At 35.0% G+C, this 20,056-nt stretch overlaps 1 protein-coding gene across 2 annotated transcripts; it reads right to left on the bottom strand.

Moving 5' to 3' along the window:
- Positions 1-3,647: 3,647 nt before the first annotated feature.
- msh5 (mutS homolog 5) lies at positions 3,648-19,868 on the bottom strand. 2 transcript variants are annotated; one of them, XM_067451615.1, is made up of 24 exons: positions 19,663-19,868; positions 19,447-19,570; positions 18,627-18,707; positions 18,459-18,512; positions 18,011-18,132; positions 17,831-17,937; positions 15,989-16,024; positions 15,815-15,897; positions 11,942-11,987; positions 11,692-11,830; positions 11,539-11,601; positions 11,308-11,436; positions 11,150-11,222; positions 10,272-10,381; positions 9,335-9,415; positions 8,572-8,659; positions 8,204-8,390; positions 7,986-8,112; positions 7,565-7,714; positions 7,238-7,312; positions 7,003-7,146; positions 6,716-6,853; positions 4,484-4,557; positions 3,648-4,402 (listed from the first exon to the last, which is right to left on the bottom strand). In XM_067451615.1, exons 1-24 carry the CDS (start codon positions 19,765-19,767, stop codon positions 4,291-4,293), a joined length of 2,448 nt encoding a protein of 815 aa, XP_067307716.1. In that variant the 5' UTR covers positions 19,768-19,868; the 3' UTR covers positions 3,648-4,290. The 2 variants fall into 2 exon arrangements, with proteins under 2 accessions (XP_067307716.1, XP_067307717.1); XM_067451616.1 differs by lacking the exon at positions 7,003-7,146.
- Positions 19,869-20,056: the final 188 nt, after the last annotated feature.

Here is a 20,056-nt window from a genome sequence, read left to right as displayed (position 1 = left end):
TTAAACGGCCTCTTTTGTACTTTGATATAATTCCTCCATTTGCTGTTAAAAGCAGATGATAAAGAGCTGACAATGTTTTTACAGCTGTTTCACTTTCATTTTACAGACAGAACATTTGCTAAAATATGCCTATTATACATATTGCAACAGCTATATTCAAAGTCTTTGAATTCTTTTCAATGTTTGTTTTTCTCAGAAAAAGCATAACTGGAAAAAAAATCATGTTGATTCACATTAAGGCATTTTGTTGCACTTGAATAAAAAGTCAATTTAAATGTCAGCACACACAAAGGACCGTTTATTGCACCTGACAGAGCCATTTTTTTGTGCAAAAATAATTTGCAAATGAGCAAATGGTTTTGCTTGTTTTCATTTCTAACTAGTATGCATATATATATATATATATATATATATATATATATATATATATATATATATATATATATATATATATATGCATGTATATATATATATATATATATATATACACACACACACACACACACACACACACACACACTGTATACTCTTTTGTTACACCATAAACAGCCAAATTCGTGTTTTTCATCACAGATATGTTTCATGATTTAAATTAATATTGTCAGTTTTGCTGACTTAGCTGATACGCAAGTCTGGTCATTATGGAAAAATAACAGCACTTAATGCAGCTAAAATGAAGCATCTGTCCAAGCACAATCATTACAAACTCGATCATTTGTTTTCCCAACACAGTTAACCACACATAAGCAGACTGCAGATTCATTCATTATGCCATATCTATTAATTGTGGATGTAGATGCATTTCACAAACATCAGCAAATATTTCAATACAATATCACCGCTGCTAGTCTCAATACAATATCACCGCTACTATTCGTAGCTGAGTGGACCTCGGAAAGCTGAATAAATTATTGCATTAATATGAACAAATAATTGAGGGCTGAATGTGACAGACACACTTTTGTAGCCAAACTGATTGTTTTGCACTTATTAGATCAGTTCAATTCACAGCTCTCAAGTCTGTTAATTACATCAGTTTTGTAAATTTCGCTAACAATGGATGGAGGAACTTTATAATTAATTTAGACTTAAATATTCAGCAAGTCTGACAAAAAGGCCTTTAAACAACGCAGAAGAGATTCAGTAACATCTTCAGTCATCTTGAGATCATTTCCATCTAAACGTTTACATCTCTTAAGCGCAGTAGTGAATTTGTTATGAGCAGAAGGATAACCATATTTATGCACATAGTCACACAGAGCCAAAACATGACCAAAAACAACATTCTTCATAGTGTACCTTTAACTAAAACATAGTTTTCGGTGGTTGAAATAAAGCTGATATACCGTAAAATAAATACTGCAAGAAAAACTAAAACTTAAAACTTAATGAAGAAATGTTGCCTAAAATAATGGTAACAAGCTAAAATAAATGTTTAATCTGAAGTATTAAAATGGCCAAAGCTGTAGAGATTAAATTAATTTAATTAAATGAAAAAAGTGCATACAATTATTAAAATTTAAAGTAACATTAAAATGAGCACTGGAAATATAAAAATAAAAGCTAATTAAAAATACTACAATAGTATCTAACATAAGTTTGGACCTCTAGTTAAGCTACTGAGTGCTTTTGATTCAGCAATAAATGATGTGGATGCTGTTTGAGGACCTTGTGGTGGGCGTTCTCTATCTGCTGTTTCTCACACAGACGGTAAACCTACCAGAGCAGATTCTGGTTCTCTTGCGACAGATGGCTCGAGAACTTAATTGATTTGATCAACTCTGAGCAAGTTGTTGTTTCTTTCTAATGCTGACAAGTGATTACTTGAGGAAACTCATTAACAGTCCTCTGAAATCAACTCAGACCCCTTGAGAGTTAGTAATTGCAGTGTGTTCTGCACCACCGTTCAGTGGCAGTGCTCCTGTGAATAGAAGGTGATGAAATAAATTTAAAAAAACCTATTTACTGCACAGTCATGCTAAGAAAATGCGTATTTGTAGTCCATTGCCTTTGCTGGCTGCAAAAACAAACATTCAGTATAGTTTGACTACTAGTATGTTCAAAATCAAATCCTGAACAAATTACTTTTAGGAACCTATTATTATAATGATTCGCATAACAAGACCAAAAAGACTGGTTTGAATTAATCTGATGAATTAACTTGTCAGAGCAGTAACTGAACCCATATGAAAAATAAGTATACTTAAAGCTCATTTTATTAAGTAATGTTCACGCATATTTTTAAGGATTAATGTAATAGTTTACTATGTATATATTATTTTTGCACTTAAAATATACTATGTTCAGGTATTACTTTTATATACTTAAAATATACTTTTAACTCTTTCCATTTTAGAATTTTTAAAACATTTTCAATTATACTGACAATTTTCAATTATAAATTTTTAAAACATGCTTCATGCATTCTTTTTCATCAACAGTTGAATGTGGGTAAGTTTCAATAAAAAAAACGCTTTAAACAAAAAGTCAAGAAAATTGCATCTAAGTCAGGATGGGATTCAAATGATGATCAAAACACAGATGGACTAGATCGAGTTCATGAGCACGTTGTTTTACATTTGCATAAGCAATCTTTCGGCTTGTTCCACACCTGTATTTTGATATGGAGATTCTGTACTAGAAGAAGTGTAATACTAGCCTGACAAGCCAGACCCACATCAAGATGTTTGGTCTGGAAACTCACCATAGACAGGGCTCAATCAGAGGGGTGGGATAAGCGGTTGTCTTTCAAACTCCCTCTGCACGGCGTGCACGCGATAGGATAGCGCTACAACCAACCAGAGCTCGTTGAAAGATTAAACTTTAGCCATATCTGGTCGGCAAAACTCGAACACATCTTCCCTTCTTAAGAATGACTTCAGTGCCGTTCTGTTTCTTTTCTCAGAGAAAAGCTTAACTCCAAGTCTTCCAGAGTCGTGGTCAAAGCGGATTCCAAAGACCACTGTTCGCCAGTTTCTGTGTTTATTAGAAGCACGCACGATGTGACTGGCCTGACCAGAGTTTGTATTGAGAGTTGCTAGACGACACTCGCGGGCATATTAGATTTGCTGCAACTAAGGGTGCGTCAAGATTTCTAGGCTGGTGTAATAGTGTAGTGTAGTGTAAAAGCCTCATACCGAATGACAGTGAAAACATGGACATCCAGAAAATTCAGTCAGTGGCGGGGAAAGAGTAAAGTAGATTTGAAGTAAATTCCAGTGGACAGTGGATTTACACTACAAGTGGACTAGCCTTAGGGCTGGACGAGCAATCGAAAAGTAATTGAAACCGAGATTCAGAAGAGCCGTTGCCATCTTGCCAGCGTGTCTTTGCGTGTCATGCATGGATAACAGAAAATGGGCAAAGAAGCGGGATGAGAGCGGAGCTGAGGTGATGTTATGACTAACAGACAGCGGATAAATGGCTATCCACCTGTCAATCAAAGTGACCACGCCCTTAATTATGCAGAACTATAAGCACCTTTAATAGTTGAACATATTTACAGTACAAACCTTATCAGTGAACTATGAGAGCAAAAAAAAGGGCAAAATAATCGTTCATTAATTGCAATTGAGGTAAAATGTTTAATTAATCAAGGTTTTGATTTTAGGTCAAATCGTTACAGTCTAAACAAATATTCAGTCAGAATTAGGAACATAGGTTTTTTTATAAATCAATATTTTCAAACAATATAAGTTTATAAGACTGTATGTTAAACTATGTAAAAACATTATATTCAACACAACTACAAGCCAAGTATACTTAAATATACTTTTATGTATATATCGATCAAAAGACGAAGTATAGGCCAAATATACATAGACTTTTCTGTCAGTATAATTTTTAGTCCATATCTAAGAAAAAGTCGACTGAAAAAACTTTCTTATATTTTGTTTAAAAGAAGTATCCTAATAGCACAAAACTTGTTTTCGCAAGGGAACACAGACTCTAAATTAACTGTTTTGCACAAAAATAGACATTCTGAAAACACTGGTTGGTTGGTTGGTTCGTAGGTATGTAAACAGCTAGATTTAGTAATTCAAAAAATCCAAACAAATACCACAGACATTTGTTGCTGTTTAAATTTACAGTGTTCCAATTTAATGTCATATTTAAACAAATCCAATTTGGAACACAAGAACAAATATGATACAATTAAAACCATCAGCTTTGTACTTCGTACTTTGTAGCTGTGTTCAGGGAACGGAAGCCATTTTTTACCTTGGAATAAAATTAACTGCCCATTTTTCCACAAAGTGTCCACTGTCCCACAGTTAAGTTTTGTTGTTGTCACAGCACCTCATCAAGAGCTGGGAACACCTCGTCTTTCAAATAAGAATCTAGATCCATCTCAGGGTCATCCGGATCAATGTTGAGGAATTTCTCCACCACCTCAGCACACCTTAATCCGAAAATATACTTTAAGTAGGAGGAGGAGAGAATTTAAGAATAATACTGTTTGCTGTCCAGAACCATCCTTTACCTGCTGTTCTGTTCATCTGCAGTTGGCCTGTCCAACTTTCTGATGGCTCTTCCCGTTCTGTATAACTCTGATACCTGCATAGATGGTGATATTTAGGAGATTAAATCCTATAATGTCAACAAGGGATTGAATAAAAAAACAAATAAATACATCAGCATGCACACATTTTATTTAACGCTGTGTTCCATTCAAAAGTGAAAGATGGATTTTTTTGCCAAACTACTCATTGGGAAAATGCAAAAGAATGTTTCGCAAATGTTGAAAACATACTCATATTACGCAGAAGTAAAACACAGTTTTTGAATCCATTCAGCCGATCTCTGTATCTGGCGTAAAAGAAAATATTTTTCCTATTTAAAACTTGACTATTCTGTAGTTAGATTGTGTACTAAGACCAACGGAAAATTAAAAGTTTAGATTTTTTATACCAATATCCATAGGAACTATTTTCTGATTCCTGCGTAATAATCATGGAACTTTGCGGTCGTGCCATGGGTTCAGTGGCGCAATGATATTATGCAGCGCCTGAAAGTAGTCCTCAGATAGGTAACTTCCAATGCGACCAGCACTTTTTTTTCCAGAAGTTTGTGTTGTTGCAAATTATGTAGTGGATTTACTGTGTGATTAACCATGGTTCTGTGTGTCGTAAAGAGCTGTGATAGTGAGGCGAAGGTGTATACTACCATCATGTTTCACAGAATACCAACGAAAATCAAGTAACGAAAGAATCAGTGGTTGACTGCTCTGAACCATAGATATCAAAACACAGGTAGATTCAAACAAGAAACTGCGTGTTTGCTCAAAGCATTTGGGACCAGATATTTGATTTGGAAAACATGGACAGTGTTACCAAGGTATGGCGTCTAAAGAATATGGCCAGACAGGGCGAAGTGTATCATCCCCCATGGCTGTAAGTATAACATTATTTTATTTTTATTTTTTGTTAGCTTGAACGACCAGACTGAAAATAACTTCTGTTGTCTTTAGCTAACGTTACCTGTGAATGCAATCACTTAGCGTGGGGGTTTGCATGGCCATTTGGTTTATACAGTATATAACGTTAGTAGGTTTGCTGAGTTCTGGTGAGGTAGTGTATAGTTTGATTAAAATAGAATGTGGAATTGCCGGTTTTGTTTATCTTCAGTTTCTATGGTACAAAAAATGTGCTGTGCTGAGGCTTCGGAGCATGTCTCCTGCTTAGAAAATTATCAAGGAAAATTATTTGGTGGCTGCCAAAAAAATGTTTGTCCTGTCTAAGCCTTATTTGATCAGTTATTGTAATTTATGGGTGATGCAGATGACAGGGCTTATGTTAACTGAGTGACAGAGAGAAACAACGGAGCGTGCGCACTCTCTCTGTCTTCATAATAAGCAGCACCATCATAGCATATATCATTAACATATTACTTTAGTCAAAATCAAAAGGTCGAAAGACTGAATCCATGTCGGACCATTTTTCCTCGAATTTTGACTCTTCTTTGTCCCCAGTTTGAATCTGCTCTCCTGGTCCCTTCTGCCCTAGTCTGTTCAGCCACACTTTCTCTTTCACATTTCAAAAGCTCATCTTCAGTGTAACTGTTATTCCGGTTCAAATAGATACGGTTTAGGATCTTCCCAAATAAATAACTTCTGAATCGTCTCTCACAAACGTCTTCATGGTTACAAGTCACGCTCTCTGTGCAAGAAGATCGTCACGCTGGTTATGTTGACAGAAGTTTGCCTATTTTCAGGCGTTGTGTAATATCACTGCGCCACTGCACCCATGAAGGCCGCAAAGTTCCTACGCCGAAATGAGAAAATAGTTCCTAGCTATAACGGTCTGAAAAATAGTAACTTTTCATTTTTTGTTGGTCTTAGTACACAAAGAACTATAGAAGAGTCAAGTTTTAAATAGGACAAATATTGAAAATGTTTGGTCATTTTTTTTGAGGACTGATGCTAATGGACTGATATGATTCAATGATGTATGCTAAGCTATGCTAAAAATGCTACCGCCAGATACAGAGATCGACTGAATGGATTCAAAAACAGTAAAACTCAACTGTTTAACTCAAGCTTATTTAAAAAAAAAGTGTAGTGTTCCTTTAATGTTTTCTCTAATATTCACATAACCAAGAAAAAATTGTTCGAGGGCAATGAAACATTCAAAAGGAGGTGAAAGCAAGTAGGAACATCCCAAATCTGACTTGAGAATGCATTAAAATGACTGCACAAAGTATTTCAGTGTCATACCTCCACTCCTCTCTTGACCAGGTCAGTGGGAACACCGGCCAGAGTAGCAATATTAGCCGCACAACTCGACTGGCAGATGCCATTTTTCACTTGATACAAAAACACCAGCTCCTCCCCCTCTATAGATGTCTCTAAAGTCTATCAAACAAAAAACAACACTGCACAATTTAGTTTACTGGTCTTGAAATCACAGTGATGAAAACAAAAAAAACATGGACAATGCTTTTTGTTTTATGAAAAAAATATTTTTCTATCATAGCATTGTTAAAAGCCTATTTTTGTGGCACCAGTAAAGCCAGCAGTGGGGAATCAGAGATCAAGCCAAGCTGTATGGGGCTGTGAAAGCAAGTTGACATAAGTAAGTGTGGACACTGAGGCCCACGATGCAACCAGTAATTGAGACATGCGGTCAGGAGAGACAATCCATCCACCTGCATCATAAACAGATACACAATATCAGTTAAAATGTCTCCTAGCTTTTCTGTAAGTCCTGTTTTCTCCTCCTGGCTTTATCACTCTTACCGTGTTGGTTCCTTTGCCAAATTCATCCACCAGGACAAGAGAGTTCCCAGTGCTGTGGTTTAAAGAATGAGCCATCTAGATTGAACAGGAATTAAAATTATTAAAAACCATCTGAAGGATGAAATTGCAATGTGCTATGTAAATATTTTAATGGTATTTTAATAAAGTGGCAGTATTGAATGGCTGCCTTAAAAATGGTGTACAAATTTAAGATGCTTGAATGAGACACCTGATCTTTTGGTAACATTCCCAAAATTGGATGATCTTAGATGGATGTTGCAATAATATTATACAGGGCATTTGTTTGCACAATATGGTGAGTCTCACCTGGTTCAAGTCTATCATGAAGGTGCTCAGACCCACTGATACAGACTCACGGCTATGCATGCGGGTGAAGATACCATCCACTAGCCCAATCTCAGCCTCTTTAGCGGGTACATCTGAGCCGATCAGTGCCATGAAAACAATCAGACCCACCTTAAAAGACCAACCAGAATACAGGGTTTTACAAAAAATGATGAAAAAAACAAATTCAGGATTATTTGTGTATTTAGTTACTTAAGTCTTATTTTATGCAAACAAAGCTCTTTTCAACAAAAGTGTGTTCACTCCCATTCATATTAATAGGAGTAAACTATCTTGCTATATATACAGTCTTTGTTTTAAGTATTGTTGTATCTTATTTTAAAATTAGTTCAATTTAGTGTTATGTGAATATGAGGCCTGAAATGTTTATTGCTGTGTTTGCCTGTTTTAGATAGATGCTCTTGCCCGATGAATTTGGTCCTGTAATAACTTTCACTTTGCCTTCAGTTTCAGAGCTGATGTAGGTGTTTGACACAAACACTGGTGTACACAGCTCCAGCAAAGGATGTCTAAAAGATAAGATATATATAGAAAAGAGAACTCCAAAAAAAAGAAAGAAAAGAATGTAACATTGCTCTCATGAGAAGAGATGATTTGTACCGTGACTCAATCAGGGCCAGTCGGTGGTTTGGAGCCAGGGTTGGAGAGCAGTAGCCGTGATCCCGAGAGGCCTGAGCCAGAGCAATGAGACAGTCCAGCTCTGCACACAGGGACATGACCTTATGCAGACAGTCGCTCTGCTGAAGCACTGAGGCCTGAAGTGTCCTCATTACCTCCATCTCCATATCTACAAAAATATAACACAATAACGTAAAGTTTTTAACTATTAAGTCATTAACTGTAAGAAAGAAAGAAAGAAAGAAAGAAAGAAAGAAAGAAAGAAAGAAAGAAAGAAAGAAAGAAAGAAAGAAAGAAAGAAAGAAAGAAAGAAAGAAAGAAAGAAAGAAAGAAAGAAAGAAAGAAAGGACCTAGGATGTCGCAATGCAGGTCTCCCAGCATGCTGTCCAGCTCTTTGGTTCGAGTGCTGCGGTAATGCAGTTGGTCTTTTGATAGAAACTGAAATAATTAAAAAATAAAACAAAACAAAAATCTAACTTTAATGAGTCAAAGACAAAGGGGCCTGATGTATTTACTCCACATTTGCACATTAAATTGGAAAAGAACCATTTCTGATCTATACATTCATGTTGATAAGATTTGCAAACATTAATCTTTAACTGTAGTGAGTTGATAGCAATCAAAAATAGAATCTATACATTAAGCAGTTCAGGCTACATGTACAGTAAAAATATAATACTCTATATTTTTGAGAAAATAACATTTTAACATGGTTTGTGTAACATTAGCAACACATTATTAGCGGTTTGATAATGCAGTCCAGCAAAAGGCTAATCATGTTAATTATCATTATGTGTCCAGCGTTGTGAAGAATGAAATATTTATGCAGTGTTTACTACAGTAACTTAAAAAAGTGTTTAAAAAAAAGTTGAGCGAGTGGATCTCTGAGCTGGTGTGAGTGAGTGGAGGATGGGCACATTTTCATATTCATGGATCCACATATACTAAATGAAGCAAGGGTGTAGAGTTAAATTCAAGCTATCTGAAGGCATGAAGATTCACAGGGGGGAAAAAACGCTTAAGTAAGTAATTTTGATGATCAAAGATCACTTTTAAGGGATGTATACTGTGTTGCCTTTCAAACACTGTAATGAAAAGCACTGGCATACTCACGATGAAATCAAGACCCTCTATCTCAAAACTCTGTTTATCCAGCATGCTGGGTAATCTTGGCACTGTCAGTAAAAATCCAATCTGTCATCCAACACAGAATGAAATACCAGGATGTCATCATGCATTTCAGTTAAAAAATGTAATCAAAATCCATCAACATTTATAAACGCATTTTATTATACGTGCTCTTACAAAATGTGCCTTGAAATGCATTCCTTATGCTACTAACTTAGTTATCAGTTAGCATCTCTAAAAACCTAATAATTTTGTTATTTTAATAAGATCAAGTTGCAAGTTGAAAAGTGTAATCTCTCTGATGTCCAAGTATTTTCTACTATATGTTTAATATGCAGAAACTAATATAAGTAAACCTTTAATGGGCTGATTTTCCCCCCAAAGTGTGGTGCTTTCAACATTGCAGTGTGTTTAAATGCCATAAAATGTCTTAACCAATGGCATGAGTTGGCATGAGAAAGGACTTCCTGTATGCATGACCGATGGAACAAGAGGATTAGCGTTTAGCAGAAATATGTTTAGACACAATCTTTTTTTTTTGCAGTTGTTTGGTGCCACAGATATGTCACAAAAAAAATTAATTCTGTGACCAATTTCAAGCTACATCACTATTTAATAAAACAGCGCTGCTTACTGCTTTTGCTAACCCAGATGTGATGTCACAGCCATTACTGCACAGTCGTTACAGCTGCTTGTCATTTAGCTACACTATAGTACACTAATTACAGGAATAGTCATCCTGGAGCAAGCTGGGGTCAAGTGGCCTGCTCAGAGGCACAATGCCAACCTTACTGACTCTTCATTTATTGGCTCGTTCTAACATGGATTTTAACCTGCAACCTTTATGTTAACAGCTCAGCGTCAACAATTAGGTTACACATCACATTTTAATGAATGTAGGGAGCGTTAATCACATCCTGACCAGAGGCATGTAGATTACACTGCAGGTGGAGAAACTGGGGTCCAGGTTTTCCAGCTCTGTACGAGCCACGTCTGTCAGAAAATCTGGCAGACCCATCATCCTTCTTTTCTCTGTAAAGACAAGAATAAAGCTAAAATCTAAAATGTATACAATAAAAGTGATAATCAACAAGTGTGTGAGGCCTAATACTGATCATAGTCCAAAATACTGATCATTTTAAGGCAAGCTCATACTACATGGCTGCCAAAACTGTGCTTGTTGTGATCACTGCTCGGTTAGTATGACCAGGTCAGCAACGTGTCACAGATGCTGCAATATTTTCAAACTTAGTGATATTATTGCCATGTGATCTTGTACTGTGGAACTAATTTAGCCAATCAGAGAGCGTGGATATCTTGCGTGAATTTTTGTGAAAAAGTGTTTTGGTTGGTACTGTCTCTTGATCAAGTGTCTTGTAGTTTGTGCACCTATTCAGCATTGTGCAGTATGAGCACCACAACAATTTAAGTAGTCTTACAGTCCTGCACTGTGAGTTTTCCCTCAGTCGCAGACCTAAGATTATTCACTGATAATTAGAAAATAATCAAATAATGATTAGGAATCAGTTACAAAACATACAGATGTTCTGACAAATAAGACTGATTTGATCTTAAATCTACAATGCAAAAACCAACGGTGCAAACAAACAGACTTAAACAAAACCAGAATCGAATCAGTAGTCTTGCACATCCATGTTCATGTTGAAAAATAAAGTGGATAATTAAATAATGGTTTCATTTTCCCAGTCATCTGTGAAAAATATATCAGCCACTGGTATGTTGTGCACCTTTAGTTACAATACCATCAAAACTGAAGAAATCCATGCAAAAACCACTCACTCTCATCAATAACAGGGTCTACATTTGGCCTAACTGTGAATCGGTTTTCGGCTACACTTCCTTCAAAGTCCACCTGCAATGGAGAATGAGAATGTCAAAGTAATTACATTAAATCAGTAATAATATAAACATGCATTGCTTCATGTATTCAGTCTCACCACTTTACTGATGTATGTGCCGATGTAGAAAAGATCATCTGTGAAGTTTTCACTGATTTCACTGAAAAGCTTGATGGATTGGGGCATGGAGCGAATGGTGTCCCTAATGCACAATGCACTGTACACTGTCTTATAAAAGCAAAACATGGGGAGGGGGGGGGGTCAAACCAGGATAGCCAAGCCTCTTTAAAAAGAATAAATAAACTTAATCTGTATTAATCTATATAATACCATATATAGACTTTGCCAGACTGCGACGTTCGGAGTAGAGCGAGACATTTTATGCAGCAATGTCTATATGAAAGACAAGCTAAGAGTCAGTTCATTTGGGGGAGCTTTTGTTGCTGTAATGTTGAGCTTTAGACACAATTTTAAAAACAGTACCGAGATGTTTTTAATGTTCCGCAGGCAACTTTGTAAAGTGCCAAGATCAGCAAGGTTACGAGGGGATGTGAAGAAACGGATCACTTCCTGGCGTCTCTTCAGGATGTTCAGATCTCGAGTAGGTCTGTGGAACCACTGCCTGAAACAAACAGAGGGGGGGGGGAAGGAAGTCTATACTTCATCCAGTTAGGGCTTAAACACGTTTTTAAATGTGATCATTTTAAAATGTTATAAAACTATGGGACATTACCGTAAAAGTAGAGATCCAAACTTGCTCCGACAGCAATTCAGAACACCTGCAGAAAACACAATGTGGCCACAGTTTTCCCACAAAAATACAGAACTCAAAACTATTCTTAACCCTTAAACAGGCGACGTGTACCACAGGTCTTTTGTCTCTTGTAGGAGGCATGAGAAATAATTTTTCCATCCAGTACTGTTGTCAATATCATAGATGAGTCTGTTTGGAGTATGTGGCTCATGTGAATTGGTTCAAATTTTATGTGCTCGTTTGACCTAAAGCCAACACGTGCACCCAAGGTGCTGGATATTTAGATTTTTTTAGAAAGTAGGTATCTATTCATATTACTTTTTTCAGCAGAAAAATACAAAACTGCTAATATTAATTGTGAACATTGTCTTAAGATGTTAAGATCTTAAAGTATGTATCTATATAGGTAAACTGTGCCATCTGTACTTATCATGGCATTATTGCATATTCTGCGGTGACAGTACAGATGGCACAGTTTACTTTTAGACACCACTCATTATCAATACAGTGGAGAAACTTTTAAATAGGGCAATTTGTCTTCGGAGATACAACTTATAAAATCAAAATTTTATCAATTTTTTTTTTTAAGTCCAGATGATATAAAAAGTGACATGAAATTATTTTGTGATGATCATTTTCCACTCTTTCCTGTTTAAGGGTTAAAAGAATAGCTCACCCTAAAATGAAAATTCTGTCGTCATTTACTCCCACTCAATTTTATTGTATGTTTAGCAAGAATATTCTTCTAAATTTGCATTAACTTTCTCTTACACTATTGTATGAACATTTTTGTAAATAACACAAGAGTGAGTAAATGATGACATGCTATTCATTCAAATAATCTGCCAATTACTATATAACTTGAGCCAGAGCATGTCAGGGGAGGCACGCAGAGTCTAATGCAGGGGTCCCCAATCTCGGTCCTGGAGGGCCACTGTCCTGCAGAGTTTAGCTCCAACCCCAATCAAACACACCTGAAACAGCTAATCAATGCATTTATAGGCATTAATTAGCTGTTTCAGGTGTGTTTGATTGGGGTTAGAGCTAAACTCTGCAGGACAGTGGCTCTCCAGGACCGAGATTGGGGACCCCTGATCTAATGATTGATAATTTCAATACATACATTATAACGTAAACAATACTTGAAAAGAAGCATGCTTTTGGACAAGAGATGTTATATTTCCGATCCTCTGTTTTCGATGAGATCATTTTAAACCTTAAATTCCTGGAGAGTTTTCAGTCCAAGGATCCAGTAAGCGAATGCATTCAAACAGTTGGTCCAAAAAAGCCCCAATGCAGAGAAAACCCGGACGATTTCATCAGAGATGGCAGAGTGAATAGTGCATTTGGCTTCAAATCACAATCTATTTTGTTTCGGAAGCGGCTCAAAACACCAACTCCCACAATACGCAAAATACATCTCTCAGTTGGATAAAGCAAACCAGTGTCGAGCTAATAAAATGTTGATGATGACGATTGTAATCAAGGTAAAGATGATACAGTAGTGACATGATACAATGGCGTACATTAGGCACATCAACAATGGTCTAGTATTAATTATGCACAAACAAACTATGTGTGTGGTGTTCCTGACACATTCTGATCAATATTGAAAATTAAGTTACACTGAAAAAAATGACTTTGTGGTATTGTAAAATCTATTACATTAATTCATGTAATTTATACATTGTAAAATCAAGATTAAGTTGGAACTATATATCTTATGTAAAATGTACACAATTTATTAATGTAATAAATTAACTGAGAAGAAAGAGTACATTTTACTATATATTTACAAATAGTATTTAATGTTTTATAGTCACAGCACATTCACCTAAAAATACTAAGTAAATTTTAATCTGAAAAGCAAAGTGAATCTGCCCGCCCGTTTTTGTTGTTGCTCAAAAAGATCCCGGTTCAGTGGCAGAGACGGTCGGTTTGGGATGTCGCTTTTACATGGCTGACTTATTCTCGGTAAGTTCTGACCTTTCTATTTTAGATTTGTGATAACGATGTGCTTCGTTTTGATGGTTTGATTATTGCATAGACGTTACGGTTTAAAATTGACTAAAAGTGAGTTTTAATCACAATAACGGTAGCTAAAGCTAAAGCTTTATCCACTTCTATAAAGTTGAGACTGGTGTTTAGTCAAAGATAGAGGGGATTAAATGTAGTTAGCCACGTTCTTGTAGAAAAAGCTAATGTTAGCATTTTTTTTAGCAAGTTAGTTGTTTTTATATCCACTGAAAATTTCACAGCAATTATTATATCAAAGCATAAGTTAGTCTGCACTCTGCACTAAAGAAGGAAAGTTTGGATGGCAGGTGAACTCTGATACCAAATAAGCATTGATGTATAACGTTAGCAACAAGTGCATGAATGTCAGCAATTCTATTTTAGTGAGCTAACGACATGAAGGTCCGGTCACCTTTTTAATGAAAATAAAATGTAATGTTATAAATGAAATTCTATTTCTTAAATGGAATTGTGTTCTTTCTTTCTTACAAACTGTATGCAGGAGGACAGTCGCAGTGTTGCCGCTGAACATATCCTTAAGATGAGCATTAAGGAAAAGTGACCATTCTGTTTCAGCTGGACTATGCATGTGCTCGTCATTAAAGGGTTAAGTTAGTTCAGTTCAGTCAAAAATAAAATGTCTGTCATTAACTCCTCTCCCTAATGTCGCTCCACACCCTTAAGACCTCCGTTCATCTTAACACACAGTTTAAGATATTTTATATTTAACGTTAGTCCGAGAGTGTATGCAAGTGTATGCACACTATACTGTCCATGTCCAGAAAGGGAATAAAAACATCATCACAGTAGTCCATATGAGACATCAGTGGGTTAATTAGGGTCTCTTGAAGCATCCAAAATACATTTGGGTCCAAAAATAACAAAAACTACGACTTTATTCAGCATTGGCTTCTCTTCACCGTTTGAATCTTTATTTGAGGATTGAACACAAACACGGAAGAGAAGACAATGCTGGATAAAGTCGTAGTTTTTGTTATTTTTGGACTCAAATGTGATACATTTCATATTTGGCTGAACTAACCCTTTAATGTTAGTTATGCCACTGTTGGCTGCTGATGTTTAGTTGAACCATACATGGTTAATTATACAGTTATTGTAAATTATAATGAATGTACCTTAACTACTTAATCAGTTGATGTGAACATTACTGATTTAATGGTTAATTGTAAATTTTGACATAATAAACTGTTCAACTTTATTGTATTTATGTGTGATTTGTGATACATGTATTTGATGCAGAGAAAATTATTACATTTATTTGGTTTAAAATAGCAACATTTACATAATAATAGTGAGTAATATAAATTAATTCAACTAAGTAATTCAAAATGTCAAATGGACAAACATTATAAAATCTACTTAATTACTTCATAAGAGTAAATAATACAGATTTATAAAATTTTCACAATAGTTATGCTCCTTTTAAAATTACATTTACTTGATTACTTTTAATAAATACAACATGCTAAGTTAAATATAATTAAGTAACATTTACTTAATGTCTTTGCAAATGTTACATTTATAGTTAAGTACATTTTACTTAATATTGGCAAGTAAGTTGTACTTGATATTGCAGCAGTAAATTTTACTTAGAAAAACTGAGTGCAAATTGTTACAAAGATTTTATCAAGTAAATCTTACAAGTTGTTTTTATCAGTGTAAGTACTCATTTGTTCTTACATGTTTACACTGTTTTCCGTTAAACTTTTCCACAGACCTGTTATGACTCCCCTGTGCCCCCCAGTTTGAAAACCCCAGCACTAAAACACAAAAGGATTTTATTAGATGTAGATGGTGAACAAAATAATGTTTTACCATAAAGACTCAATCCCTCTTTCTCTCCTGACTGGAGTTTAAAGACGGAAGGATGTAGCTCTGATTTAAATATCTGTAGTGCACTGAGAAAAAAAAGTGCAAACAGGTTTTTACAGCTCCAAAATGTTGAACAAACAGAACAAATAAAGGATGGGACCTGTTCATACGACCAACCTGTATGTGTCTCTGTCGATGTACACAACATCTTTCCTGCAAAATAATAAATTAACAAAATACATTGTTATATACTTTTAATTATATAAAACTGTAGTAACAATGTGGTAACATAATCTGTTACACAATTTTGGTAATTTTGGACAACCTTTTGATTACTTTTTTATTGCTTTTGACTTGTTTATACTTGTCATTTGAATAGGATAATATTGTATTATATTGATTAAAAAAAGATTTTTTTTCCAGTTTTTGTTCAACATCATGAAGAGTATTAAATATTACATTACTTGGGGGTTTCCCTAACAACTCTTTAGGAAAGGAACTGCAGGGGGTTCATAAATGTATGAGAAGGCACATCATATATCACATTAATAATAATTATAATAATAATAATTAATAAAAAAGTTAAATTACAAAAAAGAAAAAAAAGAAAATCCAAATAAAATACTAACTATAAAATACTATATCAAATATAAAAACTAACTAAAAATACACTTTGATTCAATATTGATTATTTTGAATATATACAAACACAATACATGGCAAATTTTCTCAAGGAAAACAAATCTCTTAACTAATGCTGTAAACTATGGAAGTCAATTGTGTCCGATAGCTTACATTAGCCTACCATACTGAAGGGAAAATTAACTGATTTATTTACAAACACATAAATTACACTCAATGATGTTTTTTTAATAAAACTAAAGTTATAATATTAACTTTACATAATCTTATTTCTACTCCAATTCGTTGTTTGACATATAAACATTTAAATGGTGGCTGTCATAAAAACTTGCCAGATTTATTAAAACATGCATTAAATATTGAAAAACATTAGTGTTTTTATAATGTAGTTATAATGTTATAATGTTACAAGTTATAATGAATATGTGAAACACTGATTGAGCGATTCTCTGTGACATGATAAAGATTTCATTAACTATATCTTTAACACTCTTTCAGATGCTCATTCATGTTTATTTTGCGCTGTAACTGGTATTAATGGGGAAAAAGATCAGTTCATGTGCTGCCGCTTCTCTTGAGCTGAGCTGCGCCAGAGAGATCTCACGCCACACGTCATTTTAAATCTGAGACATTGTTTCAATAGTAATAAAACACAATGCTTTTTGCCATTTATTGGATGGGAGGAGCGCTACAATGCTCCGTTCCTTCATTAGCTGAAAACAGGATGACTAATTGAATCCTTGGGATTTAAGAATCGATATCGGTTAGTAAAAATCATAATCGATTAAAATCGAGAATCTATATTTTTTACCCAGCCATACTTTATATATAGTATTTCTAGTATCATGTTTTAGCATAGTATTACAGGGCTCCAGACTGTGACCTTTTTTCCTGATGGTGAAACAAAAAATTTCTAGAAGTCACACAGGTGTGACCACCATGTTGCCCATTTCTGTTACATGTGAGAAACATCGTGGCAAACGGCAAACAAAACGAAAGCAGAATGAAACTGCGCTACTTGTTTGCGCTGTACGGACCGTTTATTAGCTCGGAGTAATAATTGACCAATAATATCTATATAATAGCTTTCCTCCAGTCCCACCAATTCAGGTAATGACACCACCTCTCAAATGTAAGTCTGGAGCCCTGTATTATATAGCATCATAGTATTTGTTGGTGTACTTACTTTAATATTTTGTATCTCCTTTAGTTATTATTTTTACTTTCTGTACAGCATTTAGGTCAAATGTTTTATGCGTTTTATAAATCCATACATATAAGTAAATAAATAAATAAGTAAGTAAGTAAGTAAATAAATATTGTGATGTAAAAATATCAAAAACATTTAAATGAGTGGTTGCTATATCAATGTCTTACAGTGTGTACGTCAGAAACTGAAATATGGGGACGCCTATGCTGTCCTCCATGTCGAAGCCGACTCTTCTCCTCTCCAGACACTTCAACAGTCCTCCTATTGACCTCACCTACGACAAAGAAGATCATCATGATATGCCTGTTCATATGTCCACCAGCATTAAAACATCTCCGATTTCTCACCATCAGCACTGAGTCTAATGGGATGCAGGAGGAGAGATACGGGATTTTCTCGCTCTCTGTGACGGTGGGAGGGAGAAACTGGAGGTGTGCTGAGAGAAGTCGCTGTTTGCTAATCTCCAAACCTGCAGAAGATGGGAGAGGACCAAATACTGTGACCATTTTTCACTAAGCTGGTAAAACGCTGCAAAATTTCATGCACACATATGTGGTATTTGACAAGAAATCTATTTTTTTGTCATGATACATTTTGTACACACAGTAACAGATTTTGGAGAAAGACTGGCCAGATTTAAACGTTATGCATATAAAAGCCTTTTTTGTGTCATGTTTGTAGTGAAGGAAAAGAACAGCATGAAGATCCTGCTAAGCTTCTTTTGTGTCACACAGAATAACACATTTCCATGTGATTGTGATAAAGAGCAAAATAAAGCTATTTGTGAACACTTACCAAAGTTTGCGTTTGGAAACACGACTATTTCAGGCTTATAATCACGGTTTGACTCTGAAATTAAAGCAAAAGTTGGATTGTATTACATTTCTTACAACAACAAAAACCCATTGGGTGAGATGTGCTGATCATCTAATACTAAGATTGAGAGAAAAATAAAGAGTTTACCAAGTGTTTCGATAAACTTGGCTAAGCCAGGCTCTTGCTTGGCACTTGTTATTATGACGTTTGGACTCAGCTCTTGAATGACTGAAACAGAAAATTCATGATGGCAAAAACAACCCTAGTGAACAAACAAAAAAAAACTACCAAAATGAATTTAAAAATACTAAGCATACTTCAAATTCATTATCATATTTACTGACATTACTTAAGACTTAAACCTACTGATATAAATATTATGATTACACCTTAGAGTACTTTATTATTTCACTTAATTTTAAGCCTAAAATTTGTTTAATATTAAGCCTAAACTCTAAATAATATCAATGCAACATCTTTCAAGGCAAGATATTTAAAGTGTATTGCAATAATTAAAAGTTAGCACAATCAAATATACTTAATTATATCTTAAGTTGGACCTCAGCACTATTTCCATTTAACTTAATAATGTAACATTAATTACAAATTTAGTTCTAATCTTAGCAGTCTTCAAGTACACCAATTTACTATACAAAAAGTACTATTACAGGTTACATTAAGTACATTAATATGTAAATATATTTGTAGTGTGCTCAGCATAAAATAAATGTATTTAAAAAAATATTTTGGTATACTTATTTTTAATAGGGAAAACAACACAATGGAAATCGAGCAAACAACGCAGGGATTATTCTAAACATTGCATCTCCAAACAGTGTATTCTAATACATATACAAGCAAGCAAAAAAGAAAATGTATGAACAAACAGCCAGCCAGCGGGAGAGAGCAAGAAACTAAAAGCCCGCTCTGCGCCCATGCAAATACAACGGCAGAGTGGGTGCAGTACCTCTATCCAGCATGTGGAGGTCGCTGTTGTCCATCGTGTCCAGCATGAAATGCAGCGTATGGTCGCAACTGTCATAGTAGCTCAGCCCAATTTTAGCTTGTTGAACAAATACACTGAGAAAAACCTAAAATTTAACAAAATGACAACATGTCTGTGTTACTAACGTGACTAAATACTTTATAACTGAGATATTATTCAATATTAATCATTATTTACCTCACTGTTTCCCTCATCCTCCTCAGCTTCATTTATACTCAGTCTGCTTTCTGCTTCTTGTAAAATATTGCTTTCAGCCATGTTTATTTGGGTTAATGTAGACATTTACACCTATCTCGCCATTCCATATACCGGCATATTCGACAAAATGTGATGACGCTGTTTTTCAGTCTTCAGGGAATGAGAGACACATGAGCGCCTCGCGACGCGTCACTACGGTACCGAGTGAATGGCGCGAAGCAGTAGAGAAAGCGCGCGCAGAATGAAAACTGATTAGTTACTTTTAATTTCATTTTTAAACACCTTACAAACATGCATTCATTCCAACTGTATAGAGGAAAGAAAATAGACATTCTTTTTTTTATTTTATTTTTAATTTATTCATGTGTGAAAT

The sequence above is a fragment of the Pseudorasbora parva genome, chromosome 8 (genome assembly GCF_024679245.1).
Source record: "Pseudorasbora parva isolate DD20220531a chromosome 8, ASM2467924v1, whole genome shotgun sequence".
NCBI lineage: Eukaryota > Metazoa > Chordata > Actinopteri > Cypriniformes > Gobionidae > Pseudorasbora > Pseudorasbora parva.
Note: the sequence above shows the minus strand (reverse complement) of the source record. Positions and strands in the feature narration are given on the sequence as shown.